The sequence below is a fragment of the Neomonachus schauinslandi genome, chromosome 1 (assembly GCF_002201575.2).
Source record: "Neomonachus schauinslandi chromosome 1, ASM220157v2, whole genome shotgun sequence".
NCBI classification, from domain to species: domain Eukaryota; kingdom Metazoa; phylum Chordata; class Mammalia; order Carnivora; family Phocidae; genus Neomonachus; species Neomonachus schauinslandi.
Genome location: NC_058403.1, coordinates 67150225 through 67171093, shown reverse-complemented (window position 1 = coordinate 67171093; position 20869 = coordinate 67150225). Strand labels below are relative to the sequence as shown.

At 45.6% G+C, this 20869-nt stretch overlaps 1 protein-coding gene across 1 annotated transcript in view; it reads left to right on the top strand.

The window, feature by feature from the left end:
* The window catches only part of MYLK (myosin light chain kinase), a 202885-nt gene that overhangs the window by 56951 nt on the left and 125065 nt on the right, over positions 1 to 20869 (top strand). Inside the window, 1 exon segment of the mRNA XM_044919769.1 lies at positions 11705 to 11912. Within this exon segment, the coding sequence (XP_044775704.1) occupies positions 11705 to 11912 (208 nt within the window).

The following is a 20869-nucleotide window of genomic DNA, read 5'->3' as shown; positions in this document are numbered from 1 at the left end:
AAACACCAGCAGATGAGAGATGTCCACAGGTTGGTGGACAATGGAAAATGAATAGATGATTGGTTGGCTTGGGTTTCAGCATCTTGTGTTGTGCTGTGCCTGTGGTCTGGGGAATGGACAGCAGGAAAAAGAGGCCAGCTTGTGCCAGAGAGTTCCTAAATGGCTGAGGAAGAGGAACTGGAGGCATCAGGTACTTTCAAGGCCTGGGTTGTAGAATGGAGCTGAAAACTGGAGGGTCGATTGAAAGTCTAATAAGGAGCAGTTAGGTCCCAGGCCCCTCCTGTGTCCCATGTACCAGGCTGCTGTTCCTCCCCCACACCCTGAAAGACCGTGGGTTCTCTGTGGAGAAACTGAACCTCACCGACTCTCAACTCTCGGACACAACGAACAACTGAAGGCAGAGGTGAGGGGCTGTAATCAAGAGGGAGAGGGCTAAGGGCAAGTGGGCATCCTTAATAAGAGCCTCATGGCCTCCCCTCACTCTGAGCCCTAAATGCTGGTAGACAGATGTAATTACTGTGTCCCCATCACCACCACCAAAGCAGCAAGCATCTTCTTTGTGGAAATGGGTCATCTCAAGCGAGAAGATCCACCGATACTGATAGTTGAGGGTTTTTACCCAGTCACTCTACTGGGAGGTCCCACAAGTTGACAAGGCCCCGCCTGTGTGCATGGAGCTTTTTATTCCTTCACATATGAAAAATCAGTGAAGGATCATCAGATGCTCAAGAGAAGCCTCTGTTATGAAATAAGAGACAAGAAGGATCAAAAAAGGAACCAAGAAGAAATAGAGACCACAGTAAACAGTAAACTTTGAAGAAATTTTATCTCACCTTAGAGATAAGATGTTGCTTCCATTAAATAAGAAGAGGATATTATTCAAAACAGCTTTGAAAGGCTGAAAAAGAAAGAGGTCTTTGAAGTTAATGATAGCCAAAATAATAGCTTCAATAAACTGGAAGATAAAATGAGAAAAGCTCCTGGAGAGAACAAAAATAAGGAAGAGAAAAATAAGTGAGAAAAGAAATGCAAAAGGTCATCTAGTTGGGCTAATATCCAACTCACAAGAGTTCTATAAAAAGAACATTAAAAAAAACCCACACACAGTGGAAAGAGAATTGTCAAAACACACAAATCCCTAAGAATTGAAAGATGTGTTACCAATAATGAGAAGACCTATAACCAAAGATCCAGTATGATAAGTGAACAAAGAAGGCACCCACACGAAGGTAAATCATCATGACATTTTAGGCTGTCAGAGAAAAAGGGAAGATTCTAAAAGTTTAAAAGTAAAACACATACACACACACACACACACGCAGCATGTGAGAGATGAGCGAGCAGCACGGCATTATATCTCTCTGGAGCAACACCGGATCCCAGCAGCATTGTCTTCAAATGCCATGAAACAATGCCCCCAAAATGCTGAAGGAAAAAAGGATTTCCATTTAGAATTCCATTCCTAGATGAACTGTACGTTGAGTATAAAGTTAGAACATTGACACTCAGAAATGCCAGGTTTAAAAATTGTAAACTTCTATGCATTCATTCTTAAGAAACCACCGGAAGAGGCTGTGTGCAGCCCAAATGGTGATAGAGACCAGGAAGTGCCCCAGAGATGGTGAAGGACCGCCGTGCATCAAGCTTAGAAAGCATCCAGTATAGACTGGAGGAGGAGAACAGAGTATTCCAGGAAGGATATCTCCAAAGGAGGAAAAAATAAAAGCAAGTGGTAAACTAGTTATCTGATGTGTTTGACCATTGCTGAGAAGAAGTTTATAGTTCTCTTAAGATGTTGAGGTTCTTAAAAAACTAAGAAAAACCAAAGTATGGCAGTTATTAACTCCAGGAAAAAAAAGAAAAGTTCAAGAAATTGAATTGTAACATACTATGCAGCTTGGCAGCGAGCAAAGTTAAAATGAAAAAACACTATACACTGGACATAAAAATTGTGGTGTAATGATTAGGGGTTGGAGAAGTGCTTATGGAGGGAGGGGCATTTGAGAGCTAAAAGCTCAGGTTCCATACAGAGAAGTTAGGAAATGATGCCTACAATTTAAAAGAATAAAGTGGTTGTTATGTAAGGCTGTTGTTCAGAAACATGGGAGAAAACAAACACCAGAAGAAATGGCTGCAAGAGTTGAAGATGACACTCTCAAGGAAGTGGAAATTGGGGGTGGGAGGGGAGCAGCAGTGGCCTGCTTTTTTTTTTTTTTTTTTTTTTTGTTATGACTTACAGTACCAGTGGACATTTTGACCATGTGCATGTATTGTCTTGGTGAGAATAAAAACAGCTTTAGAAAAACCATGTTTGATTGTGTTTTTCAGCCTGGCGGGCAGTCAGACAGACATTGCACGAGAAGCAGCTTTTGACTCCTTATCTGGCATGATTCTCTCTGCAGATCAGGATGCTTGGGGACAGTTGGAGCCTGGAGACAACATTGTGCCATAAAGTAGCAAACTCATATGGCTCCTCTCTGCCCTTTGTGCTAGGCATGTTCTGACAGCATCACAGAGACACTCTGCTGGCCCTATTGATGCAGGCGGCAGGAAAGGTCCCGCTTTCAAAACCCCACCTGCTGTGTCCCCCCAGCCCTGCCACAGCCTGCCACCTGGGAGAATCCAGGCAGAATGCGTGCTTTGTGTAGTAACGGGCTTGGGGAGCATGTGTTGGGTCAGAGGAGCAGCTTGGAGAGACTGAAAATCAGAAATCAAGCCAAAGGGGCCAAGTCGAGTGGTTTTTGGGTTGTCAGGACCCTTGGCTCATTGTTGCGTACCTCTGCTTTTAAACAGAACTACCTCAAATTCTCAGTCCTCGTCATACAGGACCTTTCCAGTATGACCTGTGGCCAGTTTCAGAGTCTTACGGGATCTGGGCTTTGCTGTTTGAGGGGTAAGGAGGCACTGCCAAATGGTCTGTGTGTTCTTTGGAGAGCAGTCCTCTGCTGTGTCCGTTCTGCTGGTGAAGTATGTCTGTCTCTCTCTCTCTCTCCAGGTCCAACCATGACTGGCTAGAGACTCCAGATGTATTACCCCAGATTTATTTCCTTTCTGACACTCACCCGTGCCCTTGAAATTCCAGGGCTGCATTAGTCAGTGAGGCAGAAATCAGGGGATCGTCTCCGCCTCAAAGGTGCACATGGTATTTCAGGAGGGGATGAATGGTGCAGTCAAAACCACACGCTGCATATTTATTTTAAAATGTGCTTTGTGATGTTACATTAAAACAGTGATCCCTTTTTTTTTAATAGATTTTTATTTATTTGAGAGAGAGAATGAGAGAGAGAGCATGAGAGGGGGAGTGGGAGAGGGAGAAGCAGGCTTCCCCCCGAGGAGGGAGCCCGATGCAGGACTCGATCTGGGACTCCAGGATCATAACCTGAGCCGAACGCAGTCGCTTAACCAACTGAGCCACCCAGGCGCCCCACAGTGATCCCTTTTCAAGCGGGGTTCTCCTCTTCAGTAAAAATAATGAGCCAATTCAGCTAAAGCAGAGGTGTTCTCAGTTAAAGTGTTAGGTTTTTATCCAGTGAAGAGTGTAATACCTTGAAGTTGTCTTTAAGGACGTGAGTCGTAGAGGATGAGGCCCAGCAAGCCCAGAAGTTTAAAGGACTACTATTTCTTAGGGCACTGTCACCCTGTTAATAAAGCTGGGAGCTGAGTGGGTTCTGGGTACCTTATTAGGAAGAATTACATTGAGGAGAAGAGAGAGAAGGTCTGACCCGTGGATGTTATTAATGGCTGTAGTACCCGTGCCTATTTCATTTGGTCATAAACTTTTCCGTGCAAGTGGTGACTGGTATCGTCCCCTCTTTCAGCTGTGTAAACTGAGGGCCAAATAAGTTAAAACACCTGCCCACGGTCAGGCAGCCTGTAACTGGTGCAGACAGCATCCATACACAAGTATGTCTGATTCCAGAGGCCAGATTTGTCAGGACTCTGGTCTGCAAGTGACAGAAGCCACCTCCAGCCGGGTTAAGCAGAAGAGATGTGCTATCTTACACAGCTGATCCTGAGTCCAACACGGTTCTGTCAGGCAAGGTCTCCATCTCTTCTTCTCTGGTCTGTGACGTCTGGGTCATCAGATGGCCTCCTCCTCTTGAGAGGGGGCAAGAAAATGGGGGGCAGGGACGGGAGAGGACAGCCGTAGACGGCTTCAGGCTTACATCTGCCCAGCTTAGGATCTCTGTGAAAAGAGACAGCTTTGGTCTCCCTTTATTTGCACTTAAAACTGCAGGGAAGAGCTCTCATTGGCTGGCTTGGACCATACGTCCATTTTTGGAGCCCATGCCCGGCAGGAGGCAGCTGACTGACTGGCATTCCCACCAGACTGACGTGTGGTGGGTAGAGGGGCATGGGGTGTGCGGCAGGAGATCTTGAGCCCGTCAAACAAAACCAAGCCACAGCACTTACTTGATAAGCCTCTACAATGCCACATGCCTCCTATTAATATTTGAGTATACCTGAGAGCGTATCTCAACTCAGTAGCAGAAATGGTGAGCTCCCGGGCTAGCCTCACCAGCTGGAGAGGCCATGTCCTCGAAAGCCATCATGAGAACTAGTAAAGCCAGAACCCCAGGGCTTTGTGTAGAGAGGCTTCTGGTAAGGCTGTAATAATCCCCAGCCACGCCAGAGCAACTGGGAGCTCAAACAGGAGGACACTTGTGTTATATGGAAACTGTGAGTTTGGAGGAACTAGGAAATCATTAGTGTGACAGGTGCCTGATGACATGTAGGATTCTGTTTCTTCGTTGGACTGCTTCCGAGGTTTTTAGGTGCTTGTATCATTAGGAGGGAATCAAATCAGAAAGTTGCATGCATTGATAAGCTTGATCTAGATAAAGGCATAGAATTTTTTTGGAAAGATTCAGAAGGGCCTGAGGTGTAACCCAAGACTGCCAAGACATCACCTGCCTTGTGCTCTCAGGGGAAGAAATGTGGAGTTCTCAGACTTGCAGGGACAGGGGATGCAGGGGTGCCTGTGTCTTGGTCCACGGAAAAGAAAACTTGCCATAGAAAGTGAAAGTGGCTGATCACAGAGGGAGACTTTCAGCATCTGCCCCTGAAGACATGTGTGGCGTTTGCTGAACCAGTTTGAGGAATGGTTCTTGACATTCTGATTTCATTCCTCATGGAATCACTTATGTCCTCCTTGTTCCACACCTTGGACTATGGGCAGGGTGCATCCAGCAGTCTCAGCCTCTCACTAACTGCTGTTTTTGGCTGGTCTCATCTCTTCCTGATGGATTCTGTGTGTTCAGTTAAGGCTTTTGGCTTTTGGCAATGGGATTATTCAAAGTACCTGCCTGTCTACAGGGCCGTGTGCCAGGTGCTGACACAGACACAGGCCCCTAAACTTGGCCATGCCGTGCCCGTGGCTCACCCTTCACTCTTCACCCTCATAATATACCCATGATGTCAGTTTTATGGGCATTTTTTGTGGTCTAATTTGTTTGGGGTGTTAATGTTTTCATTCTCCTTTCTGTGCATCATATCCATTTATTATCTGAGTGAGCTTATACTTGCAGATGGGGCAGAGGATTCTTCTTCAACTAACTCCTCAGCACCATTGGTTTATTTCTTATTATTTTTTAGTTTTCAAATCACCAGCCCTGATCTGGTAGTCATTGATCATTGGGGAATTTATTTATTATATAAGAAGCTGCCTCAGAATGGGGTAAGAAGTTCAGAGTCATGTGCTGTAGGCAGTCAGGGAATTATAAGCAGGTAGACAGTCACGTTGCAGCATCGATGTTGTCCAGCTCGGGGGAGACATCCACCTGACAGGTTTCTGTAATGTCTGTACGCCAGGCTCAGCCTTTCCCGGCATCGATTCCGTGACTCAACGAGATTCAAACAGATATTCATTGGCAACCCCTCAAGTCTACTGTTCTCCGCCCCGAGGTTTTTTAGCTCACTGCTCACAGCTTCTCTGTCTATCTTCCCAGCTCTCCAGCATCCTGCTGGGCAGCCTGTTTGCACCCTGGCCCCAGTGCAGTCCCGGTTTCTCTCTTCCTGGTCTCCCTCCATCTCCGAGGGGGGCAGAGCCTCAGGTTCATCTCCCACCCGATCTGGCTGATACATTGGCTTTGCAGCTGTGTGGGCTTGTGGTACGCATACAGGGACAGGCCTGTCCAGGAACAAAGGACTTGTAGGAGATCATCAAAAATAGCAAAATCACCCCCCCCTTTTTACTGCCCGCCAAGCTAAGATGGCAGATGTGTTGCTCCGGGTTTTGCCAGGGCTGTGGAGATAGGGAATCTGTCACTGCTCTGGGCTCAGGCTGTGGTAGCCTGTCCCAGACACCTTGGAATAGACTGAAAGCCCTTCACACATGTCAGAGAAAAACCAAGAGACTTAGTGCCTTTAAGAATGTCTCACTTTCAGTCAGTAAGTAAATCTCAAAACAGCACCAGCTTCTGAGAAAAAGGCTCTCAAATATGACAGGTAGGTGTCATATTGCCACTGAGTAAGCTGCCCACTTTCTCCTCATCATCCAACACATGCAGAATGAGCCCCCATTCCCTTTAAAGGCCTTTTGAGGACGTAAAGGTTTTTGAGGACATTTTATGGAGCTGGAACACAGTTTTACTATTTTAAATTATTATAAGGGTTATGGTTACTGTATCTTTATTTTTATGACAAGTTGTTGGTTATGCTCTTGGTTTATTTGATCCCAGGCTTTTGTTCAAGAACACAACCTCCAATTAAATGTGGTTACTGTGGCAAAAATACGATTCTCCTTAGGATGACCCTCTGTGGGGCTGTTGCCAAAAACTCATTATGGTGAAAAGTCAAGGCTGCCTGTTCGTGTCCATGAGCATGTCTCCTTGTGGTCACTTGGTTTTCCTGTATGGAGGATTAGAGGGTATGAAGGCTGTGGGCTGGACCCAGAGGAGACTAGAGGGAGAAACGGGAAGCTAAGTGGGTCACCATTCAGAAGCATACTACCTCAGTATACTGCCCAAGGCCCCCTGATGGAAGGGGCCTTAGCTATCAGGAGCTGTTTTCTCTTCAATGAAAGAAGGAATTACAATCTGAAGGGGCTAGGAAGCCTTGCCAGTCCCAGGACTCCTGCACACGTACGGCATTAATCCAGTCTATTTTAGACTGTTCAGGTTGCTGGAACAGAAATACCATGGACTAGGGGGCTTAAACAACAGAAATTTATTTCTCACAGTTCTAGTGGCCGGAAGTCCAAGATCAAGGCACGGCTAGATTCAGTATCTGGTGAGGGCTTGCTTCTTGGTTCATAGATGACTGTCTTGTTGCTGTGTCCTCACATGGGGGAAGGGGTGAGGGAGCTCTTCAGTGTCCCTTTTATAAGGGCACTAATCCCATTCATGAAGGCTCCAATTTCACGACCTAATCACCTCCCAAAGGCCCCATCCTAATACCTCCTAATACCATCACATTGGGAGTTAAATTTCAACTTACGAATTTTGGAAGGACACAAACATTTAGTCTAGAGCCCTGCCCTATTGTTACTCTGGGGGAACAACCCAAGGCTTGTGTATGGCATGGCCATATCTTTTATGAAGCTTTTGACTTTTTCTCCAAGGGGGGAACAGACATTGCTTTAACCTAGAAGAGATTTAGGGTCTCTTAGGGAAAGACGCTTATCAGTGCTTTAGGTTCTCCAGTATTTGTCTCACTAAAAACATGAATTTACAATGAGGAATAGAGAGACAACCACTCAACTTGGAGACCAAAATTGTGGTCCCAGATCTCCACTCGATCTGCCATTTACTGGCTAATCATCGACTTCTTTGGGCCTCTTTCCTCAGCTCTCTGGGTTCAGTAATATGATTGGCTTTGCTTGTCGTCACTGACACTGTTGGAGCCCCACCCAGCCCCACCCAGACCCCCTTCACCAGGCCAGTATACCCATTCCCAGCAGCTGTGTTGGCTAAGGGTTCACAGATGGGGTTCCCTGAATCCCTGTTTCAGGTTCTGCTTCTGGGTACCCCAATCCAAGACCCTTTCCTCATAGGGTTGCAAGAATCAAATAAGATTCTATATGTGAAGGCCCTCTAAAAACTAAAATATCCGTGGGTTTTTAGTATGGCCTTGGACCAGACTATAAAAATCCTAGCTGTGGCTTCTTGGCCGAAGGCCTGTGATGAAGGCAGATAAGGCACCCAGGGAAGGCAGGGCTGTTGTCTTGCATCCCAAGGAGGTGAGCCCAGGCTTCTTTCTCTTCCCCACCCAGGAGTGCACGATAGTGGGCAGACAGTAAAAATGGGTTTCCATGAAGCTGATTGTCTTTAGGTATTATTAGGTAGTGGTTGAACAATTCTTCTCCTATTGGGAAGATAAGAATTGGAGCTGCAAATCATTTCAGACCTGGGAACTGAACGAGGTCACAGAAATCCTTGCCTGTGCTTCAGACACAAGGTGCTACAAAAGTCGCACAGCAAACTGCAACTTTCTAAGAGGCACCAGTTTCAGCATATTTAAAAATCTAAAATGTATTTTAATGCAGCATTTCACAGGCAAATTGGCTGGGGAGAGGGGGTGGTGTAGAAAGCAAGAGGAAATTGAAAGGAAAGAGAGAGCTGAGTCCGTGAGGTCTAGAACACTTGCAATGTCCCCAGTTAATCATTGATGCCCCCGGGCCTGTGGGCCCGGGAGTCGCCTTGCTGCAGGGGGCCAGAGTACTAGCTAATGGAATGCTAACCATGCCTTTGGTGAAGTTAATGATTTATCTCCTCCCATTACAGTGCTCTACTCCCTTTCTCTGAAGCTCACAGAAGGCTGTGTAATCATCTTCTGGAGGTTAGGCTGGCCATGCCTAATGGGGCGGAGGAGAAGATAATGGTCATTTGCAAACTCCCTATAGGACCAGACTTTTAGTGGGCTTCCTTTTATAGGAAAGAGTATTTTCCTTAGTAGTTTTCCAAAAATATGCTTTAACAAAGTAATTGTTGTCTGATGTTCCTTTGTATGAACTTTTGCCAAGATAGCATCACAGGATGACATGATTTTATATGGGTACACATTTGTCACCATCAAAGATGCATGATGTTTATTTGTAGAGTGCTTTTATTTCCATTGCTAGATTTAAGTACCTTGAGGGCCTCAACAAATTAATGAATGTTTGTGCTGTGTGTTTATTATACATACTAATATAAAAGAAACATGGGGCGCCTGGGTGGCTCAGTCGGTTGGGCATCTGACTCAGTTTTGGCTCAGGTCATGATCTCATGGGTTGTGGGATGGAGCCCACGTCGAGCTCCATGCTCAGTGCACAGTCTGCTTGAGATTCTCTCTCCCTCTACCCCGCCCCTGACTCTGCGTGCGCACGCTCTGGCTCTCAAATAAATCTTAAAAAAAAGGAAAAAGAAAAACGTATTTTCATTTAAATTTTTTTCTATTTCACAAAGGCCAGGTATGTTATTTGTAGAAATACCAGAAAATAATTGTTCAGTAAAGAAAAAGAGGAGAAACCCAGAGATAAACCACAGTTAACACTTTGTTTCATATTATATATAATAGATGTCAGAGCTTATCTGTCCAAGTGAATGTGGACCCCTCATCACGATCCACCTCAGAGAGGATATGAGTGCGCTGGTGACAAACATTGTTGTCTCTTTCTGGGGGACATGACTTCAGAATCTCAGCGTTCCCTCACAGATACTCAATCTCTGTCATGAAGATGGCTTAAATTTTAACGGAAAAGGGATTTTTTTCCCCAGAATTTATAAATATGATGAACAATATTGATTTGAAGTTTTGATTTTTTTGTTTGGTGTTCTTTTTTTTTTTTTTTTTTAACTGAGGCCAGGCTACGAATTAGTGAGGATGGGGAGGCGGGCCTTGTGAGATTTATAAGGTGGCACTGATGGGGTGACTATGGAATAACCAAAGAGGGGATTGTTCACTTTGAGGGTTTTCCCCTGTGTTTCCAGGCTTCCTTCCCTAGGAAGACATCTGCAACCCGGGCTACTGAGAAGTGGGTTTGAGGGTGAGTAGGAGGTGGGATGCCTGGGAAAGGAAGTGAGCAGAGTCCAAAGATGACCCCTGAAATTGTTAGCACAGTTGTTTCTGCGTTGGTGTGCTTAGGGAGCTCACTGTGTTTGGATGCCAGGTTTGGATGCTCTCTCTCCTGTGCTGATATAGCATCTTCTCTGAGCTTGCTGGGGTGTGAGGAGGTCATTGAAGGCTTTCTTTGTAAAGTCAATTTGGGGTCATCCAACAAATTTTGGTTTTGTTTCATCCATATCCATTGTCTCTTGTCTTGCCGTGGATACATGGGTAAGAGCTACTGCTACCACCATTTTATAATACAAACAACTACTTTCTCAGAAGACTTCTGTGATGTATGCTATGCATTTTCCAGTGCTAAAATCCCTTAATTCTGGGTCCCAGGCTGTGCTTCAATGGGCCAGTCTGAACCCTGCTCCTTTGAAGATGAGTCCATTCTCATGGGCCTGTTGAGTTTCAGGGTTTAGAGGAAACTTCTTTCTCTGAAACCCAAGGTGATTTCTTTTCTTGGAATTTGTCTCTCTTAATTTTTCCCTCTTTGGGGAAATAGCTTCTCTCCAAACAAGTTACTGTAAGGCTCACATGTGTCAGGTACTTAGAAAAGGGCTTAACACTTAATGCTCAACAGATGTTAGCTACTAACTAGTATTAGAGCGGTCTAAAGCTGCCCTGCCCCATAAAAACATCAAGCAAAAGCCCACGTGGTGTTGTAACTTTTCTAGTACCTCATTAAAGAAGTAAAAAGAAACAGGTTAAATTAATTTTTACAATATATTCCACTTAACCCAACATGTCAAAAATAGGATCTTTCAACATGTAATCAATATTTTTAAATCATCAAGATAATTTTACATTCTTTTTTTCATACTAAGTCTTCAACACCCAGTGTGTAATTTATACTAACAGTGCAGCTCAGTTAGGACTAGCCACACTTGGAGTGCTCCATCGCCCCGTGTGGCTGGCCTGGCTACCATCCCAGGCAACTCAAGTCTAGAACCTTTTTAGTTCTGGAGACCAGAAGTATCAGCATCATCTGAGACCTTGTCTGAACTGAAGAATCTCAGGCCCCACCCCAGACCTAGAGAAGCAGAATCTGCATTTTAACCAGTGATTTATTTGCATATCTGAATGGGAAGCACTGGTCTAGAATGGCCGCGCTCAGTCCTCACCCCCTGGAATTCTGATTTAATTGGTCCAAGGTAGGCGCTGGGCACTGGTTTTTTTTTTAAGCTTCCTCTGGTGATTCTTTTTTTTTTTTTTTTAAGATTTTATTTATTTATTTGAGAGAGAGAGAATGAGAGAGAGCAAGCACATGAGAGGGGGGAGGGTCAGAGGGAGAAGCAGACTCCCCGCCGAGCAGGGAGCCCGATGCGGGACTCGATCCCGGGACTCCAGGATCATGACTTGAGCCGAAGGCAGTCGCCCAACCAACTGAGCCACCCAGGCGCCCCCTCTGATGATTCTAATGTGCAACCAGGCTTGAGTCACTTGTGTAGTGGGCCCTGGAGCCAGGATGCCTGGCTCTGCCACTTTCGACCTTTGAGATCTCAGGAAATCTACCGCAAGACTCTGTGCCTCAGTTTCTTCATGTCGTGAAAGTCGTATCTGCTTCAAGGAATGTAATGAGTTAATACGTGTAAAGCATTCAGAACCACACCTGGCACGTAGGAAGCACTCCTGAAATACAAGCGCTCACCCTTTCTTCTTTTCCTTAAAGGTCCGGGGTTACCCAGAGCCCCACGTGACATGGCACCGAAATGGGCAACCCATCACCAGCGGGGGCCGCTTCCTGCTGGATTGTGGTGTCCGGGGAGCTTTCAGCCTTGTGATTCGTGCTGTCTGTGAGGAAGACAAGGGAAAGTATACCTGTGAAGCCGCCAATGATAGTGGTGCCCGCCAGGTGACAGTGGAGTTGACGGTGGAAGGTGAGTTTCAGGAAGTGAGAGCCGTGGGGTAAGACAAGCTGTCAGTTTCCCCAAGGCCTGCAGCTCCTGCGTCCGCCCTCGCTCGGGCAGAAGAGAAACCCGCAAGAGAAAGCATGCCCATCCCTGAACTCAGGACCTTTCATCTAATGGGGGAAACGTGGTTCCTGCGAACAAGGGAAGCATCCCAGGAGACACTGTCCAGCTCACATCACCTCACTTTCCTGCTCCAGCCTTCCAATGGCTTCCCCTCACGCTGAGACTGAGACCCATCCCCCACTCTCGGCCAGGCCCCCTGCCCTTCCTTGAGCTAGCCACAGGGCCTTGCCCTGCCATTCCCTGTCAAAGCAAGAGCTCTGTCCACAGCCCTCACCTCCTTCACGTCTCTGCTCATGTGTCCCCTCCTTAGAGGACCCTTTCTGACCACCCCATAGCCAAGACTCTCCATCCTCCCACCCCCCCTGAATATTGTCTTCCAGCACTCATCACTGCTTCCCATTTTTTTTTATTCTCTCCTCCACCCTCACCTTTAACTAGAAATGCTAGGAGGCAAGGGACTTGGTATCCTTTATGCTCTATCTCTAGCGTCTAGAAAACTTCATGGCACAGGATAGATACTGAAATATTCGGAGAATGAATGAACAGTGTTTCTTATCATCATTATAAAGTAACACTCGCCTATTTATAAAAATTTTGTTAAACTCAGAAAAATATATAGGAGATAAATACACCATTTGACCATCAGTAAAACTGTTTCTTTTGCTGCTAGTGTATCCCCCACGTGCTGACGCCCCTCCACTGGGGAGAACATTTCCAGTTCAGGCCACTGGCTGCCGCTTAAAGGCCTGATGTCCAAAAGGATGTGGGGGTTTGTCAGAGGTTCCCTCGACCCTTACAGGCCTTTCTAAGGGCTAATAAACCAGAAGTAAAGACTCACATTCTCCCCTCTCAGGAGACAGTCTTCTGAACCTGGTTTTGGGGGCACTGTATATGAGGATTAAAGTAACCAGAGAAGGTTCCAGAAGGGGTGAAGTACACCTGGGCCAATGTTTTCCCTGCTTCCCTACATCATGGAAAGATAGACAGGCTGTTTCACGGAACAGAATGTGCATAGTTTGGATGCTTTCCCCAAATTCTTTAACTGAGTGACTCATTCCTTTTAATGACCTTCAACTGCCTGTGGGCTGGAGCATTCCAGATAGAAAGTGGCCCCTGATCAGAGTCTCTGTATGGCCCTCATCTAGGACAATTCTGGTACTGTGCTTTCTTCTGTAGTTTTCAATATCCAAACTTTGAGTTGAGGCTCACAAATGAAAATTACTTTCCCCCCCTTGTATTAGTCAACTCAAGCTGTCATAACAAAATAACTGCACACTACATGGCTTCAATAACAGACACTTATATTCTCACAGTTCTGGAGGCTGGAAGTCTGAAGTCAGGGTCCAGCTGGGTCTGGTTTCTGGTGAGAGCTCTCTTCCTGGCTTGTAGATGGCCACTCTGTCTTCATATGGCATAGAGAGAGCTCCAGTGTCTCTTCCTCTTTTTATAAGGGCAACAGCTCTACTAGAGTAGGGCCCCGCTGTTATGACCTCATTGAACCTTTATCACTTTTTCCCAGGCCCCGTCTCTGAAGACAGTCACACTGAAGGTTAGGGCTTCCACCTAGGAATTTGGGTGGGGACACAAAAATTCAGTCTGTAATACCTCTTTTCTGGCTTTCTGTTTATTGCCAGAGAAATGGGGTATTATGAGTCAGAGTTCCAGGGTTCCGGGCCCAACTTTTGCCAATCATATGTGTAACTTTAAACCTCTGGCCCTCTGTTTCTGCAGAGAAAGGGTTTTAATTCAGTGGTCTCTATAGATGGCTAGCCTTTGTTTTCTGTGATCCATGTGAAAGGAATGGAATGGGTTAGGCATGCAGAGGAGGTATATAAAACCCAGGTAATATGAAATCTTTTTTTCAATTCCCATTATTGAGGAAGTTAGAGCTGATGACCTACTAAAATTTTTCCTGCTTTGCTGAGATGTGGGCAACAGGGAGGAAAGAAGGTGGGAGGGCTATAGAGGAATAAGGGGAGACAAAGATTCTCAACCCTGCGTCCTCTCCTTTGGTTTTAATCTGGGGAGACTCAGGCCCAGACCACTGAAGGTGTTTTGTCTTCTAATCCTAGGACCTAGAGAATGGCCTAAAGGCTGCAGCATCTTTAAATGTGAGTGGCCCTGTATACATTCTGCTTCTGCATCAAAGGCTGGTTTCCACTGGTGTGTGGCTTAGGACCACCCCTTAGACCATAGGCCTGGAAGGAAGTGGGGATTCTTACAAAGGGATCTAGCAGCCACCTGCCTTCTCACCAGCTCTGTGCTATGCTTCTTACTTGGAAAGAGCAGAGGCCCTAGAATTAAGAGTATAATTCATATGTGAAGATTTTGACCCCCTAGTGGTCAAGCTCAGAAGGCAGTGTTGGTACAGGGTCTTGGATTTTAGCTCCACTAATTTCTCACTATGGGGAACTTGACCTTTTAGAGCCTTATTTCCTTTTCTGTAAACTGGAACCCACAGCTGCCCCGCAGGGGTGTGTAAGGATCAGTGCAGCAGTGGCAAATGTAGGTACCCGGAAAATGTGGCCTTGTAATATTTGAGCCTGCTACTAACATCCTGAGAATGACGTCCAGAGAGAAATCTTTGCATGGAGAATAGAGGAATATGCTCCCTCATCTGATTTCCTGTTTGGTAACCGGGACCAGGAAACATGTAACATCCTCCATGAGCACAAGTGCCTTAACGATAGGACTGGTCATCACCTTATGCAGTGGGATGCAGCCCTAGTGTGAGCCCCGGAAGGGCTCTCTATGGCCAGTCCCGACACTCACCCTCCTCCAGGGGGCTGGTCACAGAGACTTGGTACAGAGCAAAGAAGAGGCATGGCACCTGCCCTCTGGGAGCTTTCTTTCTAACGGAGGGGCCACAGTCCTGTCCTCCAGCACAACTGTCCACAGAAATATAATGTGAGCCATGTATATAATCTTAAATTTTCTAGTAGCCACATTTGAAAAAACAGGTGAAGTCAATTTTCATAAAATATTTTACTTAATCCGGTATAACCAAGATACTATCATTTCAACATTTAATCAACATAAAATTATTAATGAGATATTTTACATTCTTCAGCCTTTGGGATATATTTTGTACTTACAGCACATCTCAATGCAGACTCGTCCTATTTCAAGAGCTCAGTGACCACATATGGCTAATGCCAATCATGTTAGAGAGCACAGCTCTAGAAGCTCCCACTGGAATAGGGACAAGCAAGGCTTACACAGAGAAAAAAGAAAACCCACATAAATGAAGAAGGTGGTGAGTAGTCCCAGGTAATCACATCCACAGAGTGAGCCTAGAGCTTGGGGTGCAGTGAGGGGTGGGGCTGAAGTGACAGATGTGCCCCAGACTTGCTGATCTGAGTCTGAGAAGGCCCTTTGTGTTCCGGGGACCAGGGAGTCACTTAAATCACTTCAAGTAATAGAGGGTTAATTTTAAGACTTGAGCTCAGGAGCCCAGGGTAAGCCAAACTGGCAGGCCCAGAGACGATCCAGGCCTCAGGATGGCTCATACTCACCTTACAGGATTGTTGAGTGCAAACGCAGGGACCCACGGATCCCCCTGGGAATCTTGTTAAAAATACAGATTCTGATTCCACTGGTCTGGAGTGGGGCCTGAGTGTCTGCAGTTCTAACCAGTACCAGATGATGCCCATGCTGCTGGTCCCTGCATCACACTTTGAGTAGCAAAGAAGGATTAAATTACCGATGTGATATATTTAGCCTGATAGAGTGATTCTCAAATGTAAGCATGTATCAGAATCACCTGAAGGGCTTCTGAAACCACACACTGCTAGGCCTTGCCCCAGAGTTTCTGATTTAGTAGGTTGGGATGGGCTCAAGAATTTTCATTTCTAACAAGTCTCTTGGTGATGCAGATACTGCTGCACACGGGGACCAATGCTTTGAGAACCAGTGGGCTAGTGCTTATACTGACTGTTAGGGCACTCCAGGAAAGAGAATATATCATACATATATATGTAGAAAGAAATTCATTACAAGAAATTGGCTCACACGATTATGGAGGCTGACAAGTCCCAAGATCTGTCATCTGGAAGCTGGAGACCCAGGGGAGCCCATGGTGTAGTTCCAATCCAAGTTCGGACCTGGCCCAAGAAGAGCTGATGTTTCAGTGTAAGTCAACAGCAGAGGAAAAATCCATGTCCCCACTCAGAGGCAGTCAGGCAGGAGGAACTCCTCCTTATTTGGGGGAGGGTCAGCCTTTTCATTCTCTTCAGAATCAGTCAGTCTTCAACTGATTGGATGAGGCCCATCAACATTAGAGATGTCGATCTGTTTTACTTAGTCTACTGATTTCAGTGTTGATCTCATCCAAAAACACCCTCATACAGGGGCTCTTGGGTGGCTCAGTTTGTTAAGTATCTGACTCTTGGTTTCGGCTTGGGTCATGGTCTCAGGGTTGTGGGATCAAGCCCCAGGTCAGGCTCCACACTCAGTGTGGAGTCAGCTTGTCCCTCTCCCTCCCCCTCTGCCCCAACTACTTGTGCAGGCACTCTCTCTCTCTCAAATAAGTAAAACCTTAAAAAAAAAAAAAACCCTCATACAAACATCCAGAATAACGTTTGACCAAACATCTAGGCAACCCATGGCTGAGTTAAATTGACACATAAAATTAACCATCACTAAATACTTTATTAGAATATTCCTCAATTATTACTAAATACTTTATTAGAATATTCCTGAATTATTTCATGGAATCTGACACATTTCTCCTTCTTGAGCTATCCATTAGGAATATCAGCTAGGTAACGCAGAGCTGCTGTAAAAGTTAGCAGTGGTATGTGATATGGGCTGGAAAGGCAAAATGGGAACGTGTGCACACAGGTCACGAGAAAGCAGCCACAAAGCCAGGAAAAGATGTGCAGAGACCAAGTATGATGCAACCAGTCCTTCCTCCATGTTGCTGGCAAGATTGGGATTGGCCATCCTGACCACAGGTGCCACCGTGTTCCAATCTGCACGGTGCAGGGCAGGGTGATGAGCACAGAACGTGGCTGCCAGGTGCTTGCCCCTTTTGCAGGCCTGTGGTCATGGCAGGTGTCATTAGGGTGACCATTTATCTGGTTTCTGCTTACTCTGCCAATGTCATAGAGCCTCCTTTGACTTTCAGAAGAGTCCCAGTTTGGATAATAACTTAAATGGTTATCCTAGCCATGCTTGACGTGCCCAGTGCCCTGGGCAGTGAGAAAGCTGTAACAGTGATGCTGTATTCTAGGAGAGGAGGAGTAGCAAGAGCAAAGGTTTCAGAGGACATGAAGAAAGTTTCTTTTCATCTCTGAAAAAGAAATTCCAAGCCATTAACCACTCTGCATTAGAATGCAATGAACAATTTTTAAAATTGTTTATTGTTATGTTAATCACCATATATTACATCATTAGTTTTTGATGTGGTGTTCCATGATTCATTGTTTGTGCATAACACCCAGGGCTCCATGCAGACCATGCCCTCTTTAATACCCATCACCAGGCTAACCCATCCTCCCACCCCCCTCGGCCCTCTAGAACCCTCAGTTTGTTTTTCAGCGTCCATCATCTCTCATGGTTCGTCTCCCCCTCCGATTCCCCCCCCTTCATTCTTCCCCTCCTGCTATCTTCTTCTTCTTCTTTTTTTTTTCTTAACATATATAGCATTATTTGTTTCAGAGGTACAGATCTGTGATTCAACAGTCTTACACAATTCATAGCGCTCACCATAGCACATACCTTCCCCAATGTCTATCACCCAGCCACCCCATCCCTCCCACCCACCCCCCACTCCAGCAACCCTCAGTTTGTTTCCTGAGATTAAGAATTCCTCATATCAGTGAGGTCATATGATACATGTCGTTCTCTGATTGACTTATTTCACTCAGCATAACACCCTCCAGTTCCATCCACGTCGTTGCAAATGGCAAGATCTCATTCCTTTGGATGGCTGCATAATATTCCATTATATATATATATACCACATCTTCTTTATCTATTCATCTGTCGATGGACATCTTGGCTCTTTCCACAGTTTGGCTATTGTGGACATTGCTGCTATAAACATCGGGGTGCATGTACTCCTTCGGATCCCTACATTTGTATCTTTGGGGTAAATACCCAGTAGTGCAATTGCTGGATCATATGGTAGCTCTATTTTCAACTTTTTGAGGAACCTCCATACTGTTTTCCAGAGTGGTTGCACCAGCTTGCATTCCCACCAACAGTGTAGGAGGGTTCCCTTTCTCCACATCCCCGCCAACATCTGTCATTTCCTGACTTGTTAATTTTAGCCATTCTGATTGGTGTGAGGTGGTATCTCATTGAGTATCTCATTGGATTTCCCGGATGCCAAACGATGTTGAGCACTTTTTCATGTGTCTGTTGGCCATTTGGATGTCTTTGCAGAAATGTCTGTTACAATGAACAATTTTTTTAAAGTAAATTTTAAAATAATGAATACATATTCACTGGGGAGTAGATTTGGCCAGGAGCTCCCTCCTCTTAGGGAGTTTCCTTTGAAATAAATAGGAGGGGCAAAAACCTAGTTCTCTGCACACACACACTCCTTTCTGGACCCGGCCTTGGCCATCATCACTCTTTCTTCTGTCTCTATTAGGTGCCCCATTCTTCCTGCAGAATCCTCCTCCTCCACCACTGTGGACTTCTTTCCGCAGCTTCCTCCCCTGGAGGTGATGGGTTCTGAGGCTGCCCACTTTTGTCCCTGCCACCAAACAAAGCTCTGCCCCCTCATCCTAGAATGTCTCCAGCGAGTGAAGAACAAATTCCTGTTTCCATTGCCCCATTCACGGCTCTGCTCCTCTCTGTGTCAGGCACTGGCGACAGAGCGGAACAGTTCAGACAGCGTCCCTGCCCCCCGAGATCTACTTCCTACTGAGAAAGAGAGACTGTAACTAAGTAACAAGTGTAACGTTTGTAGTAGAATTAACAACTCCCTGACTATGTGTGAGATGTGAGGGCAAGAGGAAGAAGGACCTCACATCATGGGATTTAAGGGGGAAGAGTGGCCCTAGGAACTTGGAGTTAACTGAAGGGTTGAGTGTTTACCCCCCAGATCCCCATCTGTCCTCACTTGAGGGCTTCTTCCTGAGACAGGAACTCTCTATCACTCCGGCTTGCCCTCTGTGTGACCAGAGTCTGCTGCTGAGACCAGAAATAAAGCCCCAGACAAAGAGTTATGGGCTTTTTGCACACACAGTTTAGAGTGAGAAATAGTAAGAGAGTTAGTGGGGTCAGCAGAGTGAGGATACATCTGGGGAGGCGGTCAGGGGTTAGATCCTGGGGATGGAAAGCCACTGGAGGGTATCAAGAAGAAAATGACATGATTTGATTTAGATAAAATATCTCACTGAAGTGTGGGAGGGGGAAGTGGGGGGCTGCCATTGGTCTCCTGTCTTTAAGCATTGATTTCCTGGAAAGTGACTGAGCAACGGTTGTTTCTGTTTCCGTGTAGAAGGCATTTCCCAGATCCAAACCAGAGGGATCAGGATGCTGGATCTTTTAATAGCACATTGGCCAATGCAACGATAGAAGGCAACTCACCTCTGCCCCCTCACCTCCACTTCACTTGTTTTGCTTTTGTTCCTTTATCCCAGAAAGGTACGGATTTTCCTCTGTTCCTCCCTTATCCACACCACTGGCTGGCCCAGTGGATGCCAAGAGCTGTAAGTTTTTGCTTTGCCTTTTAGTTGCCCTTGTTCCAAACAAGGCCTGCACCCACCTAGGTCTGCCTGGCTTCCCTCTTCTGGAAGGTCGGCCTCCTGCCCATCTCCCACCTAAGCACATGTCCCCCGTGCCCTAGCCACCCCAGTCCTGTAGCCTCCACTCTCTACACCCCCATGAAACCCCTGTCCTGCAAGCCAGGGCTCCCTGACCGTGCATTGCTTGATTATTTGCTTTTAAATCCAAATGTGCCCATGAGTTGGTGTGAGCGTCATTACATCTTCTAGCGCACACGAGCACTTACATACCAAAATAGTCATGCTTGAACACTTACATATTGAAATAAGTATTATGATAGTTTACTTTCCTTTTATTTTTTGTTACTATTTTAGTTAGGGCTTTACATTTATTTTCTTTTTGAAATGATATATGGGTGGTTAGCGGTGAACTCTGTGGATGGCCCGGGGGCATTACTAAATATCTGTTAGAAAAAAATGCCCATTTTTTTCTGATTAAAACCACTATTTTAAGCAACCCTTAAAATCCACTTTGAAGTTGGCTGCAAGTAGGGCGACTGCTCCCTGGTTTGCCTGGAACAGCCCTGGTTTGCTCCTATTGTCCTGGCAGAATTATTGACTATGTCCCTTTCAGTGTCAAGAGTCCCTATTTAGATGATAAGTTATATCATCATGTATTTTGGAAGCGTTTCGTCTCCTTACCATCTTGATCACATTATTCCCCTTGTCAGCAGCATTCTGTGTCCCAACCCAGGCTCTCTGTATCCTTTAACAAAAAGTGCTAGCTCCCCACTGTTGAACTTTTCACTCCTAAAACCTGCCAGCAGCATTCTCTTTTACTCGTCCTTGAAAAATCTAAGCGAAATGTTTAAATACTTCCAGTGCCTTGGCCTTTTATTTCCCCCCTCACTAACTCGATCCTGCCTTCACCAATTCTCTTAACTTACTCTTCTATTTTTGGCATTTCCATCCTAATCCCCTTTCCACTTATTTTTCTCCGTAACCTTACTGTTCTGCCAGATTTTCATAGTTTCACAAAATTAATTTTGCCTTATCTGACAACTTGCAACTTCAAATTTTTGCCTATACATAGATCTTATTAGTTATTTTAGCCCAAATTCTCTTTTAGTTTTGATGTCAACTCTCTGGTGTTAGCTCACATTAAAATAAGCACCCCGT